Source organism: Protomyctophum bolini (assembly GCF_963924005.1).
Source record: "Protomyctophum bolini genome assembly, chromosome: 18".
Taxonomy (NCBI): Eukaryota; Metazoa; Chordata; class Actinopteri; order Myctophiformes; family Myctophidae; genus Protomyctophum; species Protomyctophum bolini.
The window spans coordinates 12,446,715-12,464,268 of NC_137879.1; the positions used below are offsets into that span (position 1 = coordinate 12,446,715).

The 17,554-nt window shown below is 44.8% G+C and overlaps 1 protein-coding gene across 1 annotated transcript in view; it reads left to right on the forward strand.

Moving 5' to 3' along the window:
• The window catches only part of baiap2b (BAR/IMD domain containing adaptor protein 2b), an 81,819-nt gene that overhangs the window by 25,550 nt on the left and 38,715 nt on the right, over positions 1-17,554 (forward strand). Inside the window, exon 3 of the mRNA XM_080788531.1 lies at positions 4,506-4,592. Within this exon, the coding sequence (XP_080644657.1) occupies positions 4,506-4,592 (87 nt within the window). The remainder of the gene's footprint in view (positions 1-4,505; positions 4,593-17,554) is intronic.

Genomic DNA, 17,554 nt, shown 5'->3' on the forward strand with positions numbered 1-17,554 from the left:
ATGCACCATAGAGCTATGAGGGCGGGGGGGCGGAGAGAGAGCTGTCACCAGGAAGAATTTAACCGTGAGAAATGGAAAGGAAGAAGGATAAGAGTGTGTACTGTACTGTGTAGGAGAGGAAGTAATGAGGGCATCTGATGGAGGATGTTAAAAGCTTGACGGAGATCCGAGTGGGTTGAGCGGGGAAAGAGGGGTGTGAGCTGTGAACGAAGCATGGAGTACAACAGCTGATCAATGGGCAGATAAGCCGGTTCAGAGCCGGGTCTCGCCACTCGTTCTGGTTTAATTGACTGCGGAAGAGGCGAGGGGAGGCACCGCGTACGTCACTTGCTCCACGATCGAGTCCCCATATCGGCCTTGATCACCGTTCTTCTACTCCTCTTCACGCCTCCCTCTTCCGTCCAATCACTCATATCCCTGTCTGTCCACGCCCAGCCAGATCGCCGTGCCACAGACAGATCTCCCCCAAGCTAGTCCTACCCTTACCTGTCCTGAACGCTGGCTATAACGTAGTTATAATATAGTTAGACAGCCCTGTCCCCCGCTATTCATTTCAATGGAAGTTGCACAGTGGCGTTTTGAAGGACCTGGAAGACTGACAAAGTAATTTTCCAAAGGGTTTCCTCCCCTGGCTTTTATTTTTGAGCCGAATATGAAAATAAATGCCTCCGTGCCGAGGCTAGCACACAACCACTGTTGCATTGCTGATTTTATCTTTGCTATAGTAGGATGGCAGGGACACTCCACGCCAGTGGTGTCATGCTCGTAGAACGCAGTACCACGCTGTGGTACCAGTAATTTTTTGACGTGCACGCGCAGGAACGGAGCGGTGCATGTGCGTGCACGCTAGAATGCGTCCCCCTAGATTCAAGAGAAGACGCACCTAATCAACCTCGCGTCACCAGACTTTCCAAGACGCACCAAGTACCCAGTGGTCTAGATTTACTGGCGCCCCCCCACCCCCTATTTTTACGCCGTGTCAAGTACCGTGCCGAATCAAATGGCTACTACTATGATAACAACAGGACAGCTTTAACTGTTTACCTGAGAGCACATAGCCTATACGGTAAGCATGCACACTTACAGCAGTAGGCTATGGCTCCAGTAGGGTACTGCTGCTGTTCTGCACACAAGAATAATGCCTCTTACTCCACAGATTTATTCGTCCAAAAGCAAACTTTTTAGTTCCGCTAGTGTGCAGTAAAGATGTTTGTCTTACTATTTTAAGTCTACTTTTGTGTTTTTGTCTAAAACTCTCATACACTATTTAACAATAGGCTTCGGCTATATCCGCTGTTCTGTGTGCATGCCATGATGCGCACATGCACGCTCGTGCGTGCACATGACATCATACATGACACATGACATCATTAAAACGCTGTGGTACGTACCAGTAAAAAAAACACCATGACACCACTGCGCCACGCACATGTTGCTTAACACCTATACTACTAGGTCACACAATTGGCCATTCTTTGATCTGCCGGTCTATAGGCTCAGGTGGGACACCCGGCACTTGGCCGCCTTTTGTAAACTTTGTTGAGGTGCAAAATGAAGGGTTGTTTGTAATCAATGCGTGTGCGTGCTCCTGAAACATCTTTGGGTGGACGGCCGTGACCGTGTGCAGTGATGACCAATGCAACTACCTAGAAATCCCACAGTCTCTCGTGTCCAGGCTTACCGTCCGATGGTATGTTGTTCTTTAAAATCTGTTTATGAACGATGTTCATAATGTGTCATTTATCATATTTTGTCATCATGGTCTGAACTCAACCATGTCATGACAGATTGAAGCTCTGCACACGCTAGATAGCGCCGTCTCGTGCTTGTGTTTGCCTTCAATTTGTTTTGGTTATAGTTTCTGGGTGGTTTACAGTCCAGGATTCTTAATAATAAAGAAGGGATTCCGGAGCAGACGGAGCTTTGTTTTGATCATTTTCTCAAGAGGTGGGAAGAGTTATTGAAGCATTATTGTGCTAGCCATGTCTATTGTTTATATGGAGTGTGCAGCCAGACTCTCTCAGTTTCATAGTCAGGAAGGAGAACAATAAGTTGCATAATGGAAGGCGTCAGTCCTGGTCTCTAAGGACGTCAGTCAGCCACAGGAAAAGACAGCAATGCAATGCAAGCTTGTTCTGTTGTGTTTACTATCGAGAGTAAATATTGTCTGTCTTTTTCCCTGCAGTGTAATCATTATATAATAATAAAAAAAATGATATTGTACTTTTCTTGTGCTTCACAGTTAAATCAGGAAGTGGACTCACCAGGGGTCTTTGGGAGGGTTCTTCCAGGAGGTCCCCAGAAACATTAGTTAATATACAACACAACCACTAAGTCCACACTTACGGATTGGCTTCTCAAAAATACACAGTGAGCTTTGTACTGTACATCTGCTATATTGGAGACATTTTGATTAATTTTGATAAAAAAAAGAACACAAATCTTCTCTTCTCGGGGTCCTTGGCACACAATATTTTCAGATGGGGGTCCTTGCATGAAAAGGCAACACTTTGGTACAGTGTGCTATCGTACACCCCCCCCACACACACACACACACACACACACACACACACACACACACACACACACACACACATTACAGAACTCATCGCCCCTAAACCCACCACTCGAAGCCTCTGCTCTTCTACCAACACCCACCTTCTCTCCATCCCCAACACCAATCCCCCCCCCCCCCCCCCCCCCCCCCCCGCACCATCGGGCAGCCCCCATGTCTGTGGAACTCCCTCCCAGCACACCTGAGAGCACCACAGTCCACTGATGCTTTTTAAAATGGACAAAAACCTATCTTTTTAACTAAGCATTTTCTTAATTTTCCATATATGGCCAATTCAGAATGAATTCCATATGTTGATCTGACCTCATAAAACCCTGTAAGCTCAAGACATGCTCCATATAATGGCCAGTACAGAATACAGAATTCGTTCCATACCGTATGTTGATCTCACCTCATCAAACCCTTAGATCTCCATATATGGAGCTGACCTGTTCTGACATTCATTATGTTGAACTGACCTCATCAAACCCTGTACACCCTGTACAACACCGACATATTTGGATGATGTAGGCCTAACCAATTTGAGTTTGAAACTTATATATAGGACACGTCCGTCTATATGGTCTGGAGCCATGCAGGCTACAATATCGCTGCATCATGTGCACACTACAAATTAACCCTAGTTCTTGGCACAGGTCGTTCCATCTTCTGGGGACCTTCTGACGGCAAAGGTCTTCATCGCTAATCTAAACAGAGTGTAGTGTGCATTCTGGAAAGCCATCTGGCTGTTGGCTAAAATCACCAAACAGCCATCAGTGTGGCTGGCCGGCTGCCTGTAATCCACACACTCCTCATCCATATGTATTTTCTTTTTATACTGGCCATGTTTCCGCTGTCATAATCACTGCTCCCCCGGCGTGTGGCTCACCCTTCTGACCTCCCTTAACTCCAATCAACTGCTTCCATGACTATAATAGACTCATGCCGGTGAGTTCAGAGTGTCCCTCTGCTGGGGGACGGAGGGAGTGGTCGCGTTGTCGCACCTTTGTTCCCGTTTCCGTGTGATGATAGACGGCGCCGCCGGTGGGGTGCCAAAGGGGTTCCCGGCGTGGTGCCGAAGGGGTGCAGCTGCAGCACTCGAATGGCTGAATACTTTGACCTCTCTGTCACGCAAAGTGAACAGTAACTTTGGGATACTACTAGCGTAACCTTGGTTGTAGCATGAGTGAGTGTCTCATTATTTGTTCCCATGTGAGAAAACTTCATTTTAAAACTTAAGATGGTTGAGAGATGCTTTTGTTTGGGCATTTAATGAGCTTTTGTCTAAGGTGGCTCCACAACGGCGCTCTTAGAATTGGTCTTCTTTTCTTCTTCTCTTAACAGCCTTTATTATTACATCACGCCTTGGGTTTTCCTAACGGTTAAGAATGGTCTGTTCTTAGTTCGCAGCTTCTATCTTGCTCTCATTTAGCTTCTTCTATCCGTTAGCATTTCCTTTAGTTGCTCTATTTCCTCTAGTGCTTTTTGTCATTGTTGTTTACTTTCCCCTCCTTCCTTTCAGTCTCTCCATAGTATCTCTTATAGCAATTTATTTCCCATGCCCACCCTCTGCGGCCAACAGGGGAGCTAGAGGGCCGCCAAAGATACCGTTTTCCCAACCCGATCTCACCCAAACACGGTGAAATCACATGGATTGGCAATTCTGTACATACACTACTAGAAAACCCCCAAATCCCCAAGCGAACTTGAGCAACGAGAGCCACCACCGAGCGAGCTAAAGCGAGCGAGTTGCCGTGGCGAACGTTGTGAAGGCCCCGTCCGAGTTGCAACCCGTTGTGGGGAGAGCACTTGCCTCCTCATTTGGGGGTTTTCTAGTAGTGTATGTACGGAATTGCCAATCTGTGTTATTCTTTCACCGTGTTTGGGTGAGATCGGGCTCATGTCCCACTCCGCACCCATGATCTGATGCCCAATGCTTCCATGTTTCCAGGTGTGACATTTGCTGCAAAGGGCTACTTCGACGCTCTGGTGCGGATGGGCGAGATGGCCAGCCAGAGTCAAGGCTCAAAGGATCTCGGTGAGTCCTAGTAGTGGCTGACTGTAGCGCTGTAGGTGTAACTATATGGGATACTGTGGGACGTAAACTATAGGCTTTGGGCAGAAGCAGCCAATGACCAACCTGCAACTGGATGTATACAGTACAAAACAACACGCAGATACACACATGCACACACACACACACGCACAGGTATCGGGTACGGTCGCCCCTAAACCATCTCGCCGCGCTGTTCCGCAGTATGTGCGCCCGGGGCCAGTTGGTAAAGGGGCGAGTCGTTTGGTATTCCACGCACACACTCACACCACACACACACACATACACACACACACACACACACACACACACACACACACACACACACATGCATACATGCTCCAACATGGATAGCTCCCTATTGTTTTGTGCAATTTTAGCAAAGTGTTTCGAGGCCTCACAAGGTGTGATTTGGATGTTTCATACGACTTTCTATACCTGCCGCCTCACCTGTTGTCATGAACAATCATTTTCTGTGCAATTTCATTCCTGTGTTACCGCAGTGCTTGTTTTGTTCATCTCCTGGCATGATTCCCCCAACGTTGAAGAAGCTATAGAGCTGTCTTTAGTGGCTTTCGTCTTATAACTTTTCAAAGCGTTTCAATTATTCACACATTTCATCTCTCATTTGACATTTCATTTGAAATAAAAGGCGCAGCAGATTACCCCATCGTATAATGCAGAATGTATTCGCCGTTTCCATGTTAAACAACATCTTTAAAATTGCTATTCTGGGGGAAATTGCACAAATGAATATTTCATGACTTTTCCCCTTATATTAAAAACAAAAACAGCCGCAGCTTTCACAATGTGCTTGGTCTTGGTTCAGGTTGGATTGGCTCTGGTTCTGCTCATTATAGATGGTAGACTTTCAGACAAGGAAGGGGAAATGGGTAATGTTATATAAACTATTCCACAATCTCCGAATGCTATATAGAGTCTGGAACTACCGCTCCCGAAATCCGAGTAATCTGTTTGTCATTTCAGTTCACAAATTAGAGTTTTTTTTAAATTTTATTTCCATTTGTGCTAAGCTGCAGATGATTTCTATTTATATTAGGATACATTTGCGAGACTAAAGACGAAACGGAAGTGGGAAAGGAGGCTCCACTTCCGCTTTATATTTTGCTCATGATGGCTCATGCAACAGTCTGGCAACGCAAGCAACAGTAGCACACCTGTTAAAACACAAAGACTGCTTGTGACGGAACGGTCCGCCATATAGAATCCAACCGGCAACCGCTTCTGGCGGAACGTTCCGTCATATAAGCTTTATTATTGATGTCAAACCGGATCGCTGATTTCTTGTTTGTTTTTTAGCTTGGCCTTCTTCAGCGATCCTACGCCGGTATCGCGTGTGCGCACTGCCGTTCACTTCTTGTATACAGGCGGACTAAAAAGCTGAATAACTCTAAATCTACGGCGCTCTCCATGGTTTTGAACTTTTGACAAGATGTGCAATGTTCTGAGGTCTTTTCTGATTGTCCGGTGATGCCGATTGGAACATTGGCGCTTTCTAGAGCAAGGATGGCCTCGTTTTAGCTCACAAGCATTGACGCTTATTATTTAGCATCTAAAATGGACGCCCAAACTGGACGTGCATCACACTAAACCTCTGGGTTTAAATTGCGTGTGCGCGCAAGGTATGGATAATATGAAGCGAGGTTAGGTGGATATAAAAGCACTCTCTCTCTCTCTGCATTTGTGTTTTTGGCTATACTCTCACATCACGTTTGTTTGGTTTTCTTCCAAACACTGAAATCCCTGTATTAATTTAACTTCAAAAGGGTGTACAAATGGAGCTGAATGGACCTGTAACAGGGTCAATGTGTTCCCATTTGTACATTCTTTGGAGTATACACAGAGGATTTTACTGTGGTTTGTGTGTGTGTGTGTGGGGGGGGGGGGGGGGGGGGTGTGTGTGTGTGGGGAGGGGTGTGTGTGTGTGGGAGGGACTGTGTGTGTGTGCAACTGTGTGTCCGCTCCAATTCCGTACCCCCCCCCCCCCAGTGCATTCTCGGAGCCCTGCTTCAGCTCCATTATCTCTGTGGCAGTGACATCCTCATCCCAGCCAACTCTACACTATAAGACCAGAGTCCGGTTCTACAAAATGTCTTCTTCTAAAACAGTTGCAGTCATGGTGCTCAAACAATTTTATGTCAAGGACCCCCAAAGAATGTATTTGGTATGTATTTGACATCTCAAAATATGAAAGGCATGAAGTGACACGCTATGAGCTTGTATATAGATACATACATATCTATGTATAGTATATTTAATAGCCAAAGTATAAAATAAGTGTTAAGGTGGTTACACAGATGCTTTAACACATTGAGTACCATGCATGGACAGAGATCTTCGTCTTTCCAAATCCATCGCGTCACAACGTGTAGATCGGCAATGTTTTTTTTTTTGTATATGTTCGCCTCAGAATAGGAATTAGGAATGCTGTTGTTCAAGTGGTTAAACTCAGCAGTGCCTCCCTGTGCCTCTGGGTTTAAATTACAAGCTAGGCTGAGCAGCCAGATTGATGCTGTCCTCACATATCAGCATCGCCCCTGGAGGAGGGGGGGATGACGACGACCGCTGTCTGCGTCTAAAAACAGAATGGTCCTAAATGCTGACACGTATGTCTGCGTGGATGGACGCATAATGTGAATTTGACTTGCACGTTGTGTGCATAATATCTGCCCCCTCAGATTGTGTTATATTCTATACATACTATACCTATCTATGTGGTAAGACGACTGTTTATTAAGGACCGGTCTTAAAATGCATTATAATGCACTTGCGGAAGGTTGTTGGTTCGAACTTGGCCTGCGGTCGACGTCAGCAAAGGGCATGCAGTCAAATGGCCTCCGATCTGAGCCAAGTCTCCTGAGGCAGCGTGTCTGAAGCTCAGAGTGTACAAATGTAACCAAATGGACCTGTGAGGGTGTAGACCCACTTGTACACTCTCGGTTAAATCAACTGTGTGTGTGTGCGTGTGCGTGTGTGTGCCGTGCTACAATGTTGCAAACAATGAAACTGCTGCCTTACCAAGATGAGTCAGGGAAATAAGGAACCATATGGAACCTTATGGAGGTTGTGTTTTGTGGGGGCGGCAGTGGCTCAGGGCGGTAGAGCGGCAGGATGTTGAAGTTCTCAGTTCGATGATCGCTGTGGGCTTAGTGTCCTTGAGCAAGACTCTGAACCCCCTAATTACTCCCGATGTGCATGTTGGTGCCTTGCATAGTTTGTCATCGGTGTATGAATGTGAATGTAGTGCACAATCTATGTAAAGCACCTTGGATAAAGGCGCATTATAAATGCACCATTATATAAATGCACCATTTACATGGCTGTGAACTCTGGGAGCAAATTCTTGCTGAGAGAGAGAGAGGAAGTTGTAATTACTGGAACAATGTATTTAATCTGAGCATTAAAATGAGCGTCAGCTCAGTGGTGCAGCCGCCCGAGTGCCTGTCAGCCAGCAAGCGTGGTGTCTTAACACATTCCCTCCCGTTGCAATAGGCGGGATCGTGAGGCCAGTGCCAGGCAATTGCGCGAAATACGCAGAAGATGTGACCACTTCCACCCGACCCGGAAGTGATAGCCCTCCATATTTGGGCCTCGTTCTCATTCTAGGATGTGTGTCGATGCGCGATGGATTCATTTTCTTAGCGCGATGAAAGTTTAGAGTTTTATAAGGCCCAAAGATCGTAGTTTGTCTCATTTTGAGGAGAAAGGGGACTATTAAGCGTGCGCGTGGCCACGTGCGCGTCAGATCGGGATGTAGCTGTTTCTACCACGTGAGTAAAAAAATATATATATATAACGTAAATACACAAAGAAATCACAGACACATTTAATATTTTTTTATAATTCTTTCTTTCCAAAAGATTTACAAAATAGCGGAAATCTACAAGCACGTCACAAACACTTTGTGACGTAAGCTTGATTAATTTATCTAAATGATTGTGATTAGGCGATTATGTAATTATTGTGACGGGCCTTAGCGCTACGTAGACTCCCGTTTTGGGGCTCCTCATTGGCTAGCAGTGAGCCAGTATAGGGTACAATAGCAGTGTTTTGGGGCTCCTCATTGGCTAGCAGTGAGCCAGTATAGGGTACAATAGCAGTGGTTTGGGGCTCCTCATTGGCTAGCAGTGAGCCAGTATAGGGTGCAATAGCAGTGTTTTGGGGCTCCTCATTGGCTAGCAGTGAGCCAGTATAGGTTAAAATAGCAGTGTTTTGGGACTCCTCATTGGCTAGCAGTGAGCCAGTATAGGATGCAATAACAGTGTTTTGGGACTCCTCATTGGCTAGCAGTGAGCCAGTATAGGGTACAATAGCAGTGTTTTGAGACTCCTCATTGGCTAGCAGTGAGCCAGTATAGGGTACAATAGCAGTGGCAGCAACAGAAATGTGTTTGGAGGATTAATTGTCACGAGGACTGCATTGGAAGAAAATAATGGTTTAAAAACGGTTGGGAACTAATGGGCACTAGTACGTGCACACATTATTTCCCCGCAAGTGACAGGGGAGACAGCAGGGGACACGAGGAGGGGGGTCCAACATCCCGTTAGTCCTGTTGGCTTCCACGGTTAAGGTTAGGGTTTGGGCCTGACTGCAGATCAATAGTATCTTCATTAGACATATATACGATGACAATTATTCAGAATAGCTGGTATAATAAATGGTATTGATAGAAAACACCATTTAATCATATTATGTTTAGTTGTGAATGCTTCGTTCGTTCCTTCCTATATCTACAGTATCCAGCTATCACTGTCTGATGAAACATGGCCTACAGAGCACAATGAACATAGTGACATAGTGAACATACATGGAAACAACACACACACACACACACACACATTGTGTTTTCTTGGGTGGAACGTACAAACTGGTTCTGCGGTCCATCATTCTGCGCTGCATTGGAAACCTGTGGGATTTCACGAATGTCCCCTCAGGTTTAGTTATCTAACGAACACAAGGCACACAGCTCAAAGGCTTCATTCCACATTGGTGACTAAATGCCCATCATTACTAATACTCTAGTGTTTACTTATCCATTTGTAACTTTGAGAGTGTACACTCAGAGTTAAAACACTCATGATTTTGCCGTGCATCCTGGAAAGAGAATACTGCTGTTTTTAATTGCCTTTTTCAAGCTACACCGTGCACAGTTGGTGTGTACACTGTGTACACCACAGCCACCGCAGGGGAGCAGGCTACGGATAGATTAAATCTGTCAAAACACGCACTGTACATACACGTCGATACACACACGCGTGCATGTGCCAGTGCAGACTTGTAGCTGAAACGGCGTAATTTGTATAACAACTTTACATGATACGTTTATTAGGGGCGTCAGTCAGATCAAAACATCGTGAAAAGATTCATAGTTCAAATGAGCGAAAACACAGGTCAGAAAGAAAAGAGAAAACAAAGGGGAAAAACAGTCAGTAATAAAAACAACCCCAAGTACATATAGTGGAAGAGCTTACGGAGAGATAAGGGATATTTCACTCACGCTAATTCGTCTAAAAGCGCCAAATTTAGACTGATTTAGCCCAGGCCCCCAGGGTATGCTCTAATGATTTTGCTCGGGGCGCCCGAGCTGGCGACCTTTGAGGTCGGCCAAAACCATATGGCCACCATTAACATCGTATATAAGGCAACATTTTCTAAATTCCATTATGCTTTAAGTAGAATGTGACGTGTCAAACTAGGGGGTTTTCATGATTCTGAATCCATTCCAAGCATTAGTTTTGCACAAAAAACACTTGGGCTAAATTCGGCCATTGATTTTAAAATGATTTTAATCTCTTTTAAGGCTCAAAGAGGTCTTGCCCCTCGCTATATCACGGAGCTCCTTCCCCTCATGACCCTCCTCGCAGCCTGAGGTCTGGAGGCAAGGGGCTCCTAAAAACTCTCACTGCGAACTATGTCACGAAGGGTGATCGGGCCTTCGCCATCCGAGCACCTACAGTATAAGCTATGGAATGCGCTTCCAGAAAGAATTCGCCTCACTGACTCCCTTACACGTTTTAAATGTGTTTAAATAAGATATAGTGTGTATGTCACAGATTTTTCTATTGGCATTAAAATGACGAATTAAACACATTAATAGTGCAGGCAGAAGCCACAATCCACTGTTGACACCATCAGGGCCCATGACGTAAATCACTGTCAAGTTCAAGTGCACAGTCATGTGCCCGAGACGGAGATTCATAATCTCCGTCAAATTAGTGCTATGAAAACTGATTGCATCGCTCTACAGCCTAGAGGCACTTGTTGACGATGGGCACATTTTATTAAATGGGCCCGGGCCCTCAAGGTGTTAATTAGGCTGGCCATAAGCCAGTTAAAAACCCATTTGTTTCAAAAAGCATTCCTATAAATAACTGTTTTTGTTTTTCCCTTCCTTTAACTGATGTTGTTGCTTGGAAACATGAAAACCCCCTAGTTACATGCTACTTAAAGCATAACGAAATTTAGAAAATGTTGCCTTGTATAAGTTGTTAAATTAACAACTTATACAATGTTAATGGTGGCCATATGCCGCTGTGTCACCGGTTTGGGCGCCCTAGCTAAATCATTAGAGCATGCCCTGGGCTACATCTGTGCAAAACTTGGCGCTTTTAGACGGATTGGCGTGAAATATCCCTTATGTCTCCCTAAGCTCCTCAACTAACAGTAGAAAAACATTAAAAGCAGCAAGGCAAACCCTTCTTATCATAAAGGGCAAGTTCATCAGGGGGATTGTGAATATAAAAGGGATTTTAAGCATAGATTTAACCCAATGAGACCAGATTCTACAAATCATGAGTTTTCTGAAAAACCTATGTTTCTCTCACACTTATGCCAGTGTGCCAGTGTTCGCCCTCCCCTGTGCCAGTGTTGGCAGTCACCAATGCTTAAGGTTGCCTGCCCTGATCCACGCTAACGGCTCCCAAAATACACCTAATACTGACACACATCATCCACTCACGGTGACTCGTGTTTGTTCAAGAGCTTGTTTATCACTTATGGCAAAGCTGATGCGCAGCCCCGAGAGCTCAGAATAGCAAACATAAGTGGTTGAATGTTCAGCTATTTTGACATCAAGAGGTTTAATTGGCTGGAAGTTTTCACTTTGAGTGTGGCTCGCAAAATGTAACAGAAATCACAGCTGTAAATGTTGCCTTGCATTTGAACATGCATTAAACATACAAGTGCGGTCTTATCTTTCCCCCGTGACTCATTGTGAGCTTGTAGATCTGCTATTTGTGCTCTAGCAGTGATTCTCAACCATTGTAATTTCAATGATCCCCAGTTTGACATGCATTAGCCCTCAGACACCCATTTAATGGCATTTACATCTCTGGGACCCCGTATAATAATTATTGTAAAAATGTTCATTCAACTCAGAGAGTGTACAAATGTCTAACTGTCATTTAGCTGGGGACCCCCTGGAACTCCCTATCTGCACTCAATCAACCAAATTAACTGCATTCAGCAAAAGAAAGCAAAACAATACGCATATCGTCATATCCCCAGACGGGTATACTATGGACTTGTGGTGCACAAATTAAGTATAAGTCAGACCCCCCCCCCCCCCCCCCCTCACACACACACACACACACACACACACACACACTCTCTCTCTCATTCTGAGAACAACGCCCCCGCATTGATGTGGGAGCTGGTGGAGAAAGCACGCTGCCCGTCCACCGCACACACACACGAGTTTCTAAAAATAGATCAAACATAGAAAGAGAGAGAGAGAGAGAGAGAGAGAGTGCATGATGATGAGGAGGAGGAGAGGAGTGCGCTCAGCGCTGTCCAAAAAGGCTCGTCGGCAGTGATGTCACAACATCGTCTGAAAAGCGGAGCTCTCTCTCTCGCTCTCTCTCTCTCGCGGTCTTCCTTCCGCATGCTAAATATGGACGTGGAAGCTCCTGCAGTTCCGGTTCCCCTAGCTCCTCGCTCTCTGGCCATATATGGACCCGCTCTGTCACTATTGTGTTGTCACTCAGATGCAGATGTATTTTATTTATTTCTTTATTTTCAGCAGATTTGCCTCTCTCTCGCAGTGTGACACCGAGATGCTCCAGTCCAGCACACAGGCAGAGCAGTGCATTCTGTACACTTACAGAGAGGCAGTGTTGCCCTGCTTTATGCTATCGGAGAGCAGTAGGGGTGCAACACTATAGTAAATGCATCAAAATATTTCAAGAATTGAAGCAGTATAATTGAAATGTGAACAGCAACAAATCGTAAAGCTTGACTTTGTATCTTATCACATTGCTTTGCAATGGAAGCAAGCGCTATCGAATGGTTTTGCAATGCAAATAATCGATTGTATCAATACTAGGTACACAGTATTCATGTGCTGTGCATTGTATTTAGCATTTTTAAGAAGAAAAGGTAAAAAGAGGGGTTGAATACATTTTCCTTTCCATGCTGTGTAGCTACACTTTGTCTATTGATAAATGTGTGTATTATCTGTGTCAAGGTGCAGGTTTGTCCATATGTGTTCAAATATAATCTCAGAGAATCAGTGTTTACTCATTTATAGCCATAATAATACATGTTTCCCTTTAAAAAAAAACCTACACTATCCACACGTTTCACACAGATTGAATGCGTTTGCTAAATACAGTAGTTACTGTATCGATTTCAAATCATTGAATCTCCATGAATGAACCAATACCGTCCATGTATCGTATCGTCAACCGGCATGCACTGTAATGTGTATCGTATCGCTGTCGTATCGTTGCACCCCTAGAGAGCAATGTTGATTTTGACAGCAATTTTTGAAGGAAATTCCATTTAGTTTTAGTCAACTAATAAATATCATAAGATTTTTGGGTTAGGGTTAACCCCTAACTGTTGATTTTTGGGTTAGGGTTAACTGTTTGCCAATGAGCAGGTTAGTGCCTTGCTTTGTGTCCTCCACCGTCGATTGGGTGAATGTAATGTAAATCACTTTGAATAAAGGTGCTATGTATGTAAATGCACCATTTAGACACGACTGTCACGCTTAAAAGAGTCGATCTACAAGCTCACACGTTGGCTATTCCTGAAATGCTTCGTGCCTGAAATGGAGACACCGGGTTGTGAAAGTGGTAAAGTACAGATGTTTGGAGCAACACTATACAGTAGGCCCTTCCTCAGACTTCTAAAGTCTGATTAAATCAAATCCTGTTAACGGGAGCCATTTGGTGAGCAGATCTTTTTGTTTTAATCTGCACGCTTTTAACACATTATGACCTGAGACCAGACTCTACAATATGTCTTCTAAATCTTTCTAAACCGTTTTCTGAAAATCCTTATGTTTCTATGTACGTAAGTGGATCTCAAACTATTTCATGTCAAGGAGCCCCAGAATTATCTGTATTTGGACGTGACCCCCATCTGAAAATAATGTTGTTCCAGGGACCTCCAGGAGCAAATATTTGAGTTAAAAACGTTTGCTGTGAAGGAATATATATTCAGCGATGTGCACACATTTTCAAGAATGGCAGATCTACAAGCTTGTAGATCTGCTATTTTTCAACAGCTAAAGTCTAAAATACTGGTTAAAGTGGTTAAAAGCTAAGGTGACACAGACACGTCCTCAGGTCTGAAGGAGTTAAAGTAGCCTGGTTCTTAATTAATTACTCCAGCTCGTTCCTCCCCTCATCCAATTCTCATCTCTGATTATGCTCCCTCATTGCGTACAGCCCATCTCGTTAAACCAATTTAAGTCTTAATTCAAATGGCCAAATCCAATTTTGTAAGGTAACAATGTCTTGAAGCATGTCTGGCCCGGCAAGTCCTATCATATCAATGTGAATCAAGAGGCGTAATTTAGAAAATGGCAGTTCTGCGTCAAACTGCGAAGAGGTCTTTGACACAACACTAGACTAGTTTAGGACAGTGGTTCTCAAACACTTTCATGTCGAGGACCCCCAAATTCATATGTATGCCCCTTAGAAGATTTGTGGTTCAAATTAAGGTTCAAGGTATTTATTGTTACATCTTGTGTACAGGTACGTAACAGTAAAACTTATTTTTGTTTGGCTTCCTTACAGACAATGCAGCAGCATAGATTGGATAGCATAACATTCAAAACAACAAAAGCACAGCAAACAAAGGGATAGAATAAATAGTAATCAAGGAGTCGAAAAATAGTAACACATGTACATGTGCATGTTTTCCCAGGTTCCATATGCAGTACAGCACAGTTTAGTTTAAGAAGGTGCAATTTCAGGTTTATAGCCAACTGTAATCAAGTTTTTTCAAATCTTTCTGAAAATGGCACATGGAATGAAATATTTTCAAGGGGGAGTGGTTTACCACGCTAGATGTATGGGGTTCAAGTGGCTAAACACATTTTCTTTTAAATGTTTTTATCCCACGATTTTGTAACCCATTTTTCACCCCTGTGTCAATCATCTAATGTGATCCTGGGCTCTACACACCCTCCACCAACCTAGTCCCCATATATGGGGGACAAGGGGAGAGCAACGGACTTGAACTCATGCTTCCTTCATGCCTGAGTGTCCAAGTTGCTCCTGACAGGGGGGAGTTTCCCTGGTTGGACGTAGCACGTGGAAGGAACACGTTATTCCAACCAGTTCCTTTCCCCTCCATCAGGCGCCCCGGCTGGCCAGGGGGAGGCAGTTTAGTGACCAGGATTACTGCATGTTTTTTGTGAGGGTACCCTACACCTGCACATTTTGATGCTATATTAACCCCTATGGGGGTACTTTGAGACCCAATAGATTAGGAAACTGGGTAGGAAAGACAAACAATTTGTTCGCAGTTCGATATATCATTGCTTATATCAGTAACGTTACCCCCCTCCCTCATTTCCAACCATTGTCAAGTTGAAATTTCTACCGTAGCCCCAAGCCAAGGCCTTATAAGGAGGGAGATTGTGACCTTGCGGTGACCCCGGTCCCCTAACGCATTTCCTCCCAGCTAACGCAGCAAAAATACGCCTCCACCACCCAAAGCTTCAAACCTTCTCAGAATTCTGCTCACACTTGCACTGCATTGCAGGAAACTGCAGTGAGAGCACTCTTTCAAAGCCTTCCTTCTCCCTTTCCCCGCCCCCCCCCACCCCCCCCCCCTCCCCCACACTGAAATCAAACTTCACCTCACAAAACAAAATTAATAAGAATCCAACTCCTGTTCCATAATTGCATGCCTGCCCCTGGTGGGCACACCACTGTGACATCAGAGCCCACGGGAGACAGCCCACTCTTCTTACCCCCCCTCCCCATACCACACAACCACACACAAGTGTGCACACGCATGTAGCGCATCACTTGCCGTGCCGCGATATGATCTTGTAGATATATATATATTTTTTTTGTTTTGGCAAATATTTCTAATATAGGAGTCCTTGCTGTGTTGTACACAAGTCCCTTTCTTGGTCTGTCAATTCCAGCTGTGCTCTTTAGATAAATTAAATAAAATTATTTATTGAATGTCTTTATTTTTTTAACCAATTATCTGACAAAGGTCACAATCATAAAAGACAGTTTGTTCATAAGCTGGTCCAGCTGGCTCTGATTGGCTTCAATGCATTCCATCAAACATTTGGCTCCAGTTTGCCTCCCCGGCCAGTGTATGGTGTACAATGTTTCCGCTGCTTCTTACATAAACATATCTGGATATGTGCACGACATGAAACACAGTTGACGTCCATTTCTTTCTTCTTCTTTTTTCACGATTTTGCAACTAATTTTTACACCCGGTGCCAATGTCATAGGCTTCCTTCAATGTATGAGGAGTGAGCTTCTTTTCACCTGACACAGGGGGGAGTTTCCCCGGTTGGACGTGCCGTGCGTGCCGTGGAAGTAACACGTTATTCCATCCAGTTCCTTTCCCCTCCATCAGGCTCCGGGGGGGGGGCAGTATATAGAGATTACTGCATGTTTTGAAGGTACCTACCTAACCTAGGGGACACTGGGAGAACATGCAAATTCCACACAGAAAGGCCCTTTCACCAACCCCACCCAGGGTATCGGATCTGATGAGAATACGCCCACAGCATCCCCACCCAGGGTATGGGATCTGATGAGAATACGCCCACAGCATCCCCAGCGGGAATTGTACGCAGGGCCTTCTAGCTGTGAGGTGACTGCGCCACCGTGCCCCCGTCCTACTGCGTTTCTGCATTTTGCTGAGAAATACTCCTATACTGTACATTATTTGATCATTAATAACCATGGGATCTATGTTCAAAATCAGTATATTGTTGTTGTTTTAAGTGAGAGAGGATGAGAGGAACATACTTTGTTATGTGGACATTGGATCTGTGAGTTGGTCGGGGCCCACAGATCGAACCAAGATGAGAGAGATGTTTATGTAGTTTGAACCACTTACTGGACGCCCTGCAACATACTAGCGTCATGTCCAAGTGGTGTACTTGTACATGAAGCTGCCTCACGCTACAGAAACAGGAGATGGGCTCCTGCCCTCATGGTTCGCCAACTAAGGCTTACTTACTGGACGCCGTGCTGTGAGATAATGTCCTTCAGTTGTCGCACTGTCCTTGGTGTGTAGGGACTCTGCCAAATGGTGACTTAATGGTGCTGATAATGTAGTCAAACACACCGGCTGGCTCCTCTGCTGCAGTGTTAAAAACTCACTCAGTGCCACAGGACACCTAATGACGCCTCCCCCTTATCGGTGCTGGTGCATGTGTGTTAATGACACGTACGCGCTCACTCACACACATAACACCGGCGCTGTCGAAGTGGAAACCCTGCATGTCCAAAACCGTTCCTTTAAAAAAAAATGAATGTAAAAATTAACGATTTAGCGACAGCGACTCACCCGGGTAGTGTGTGTGTGTGCCACACTCTTGAATGAAGTAGCCAAACACAAATTTGGAATATGGAGATCCAAGGTTTCTGCCCGACAATATATTGTATGCATAGCACATATGCATAGCTAGCGAGCGTGCACGCACACGTGCT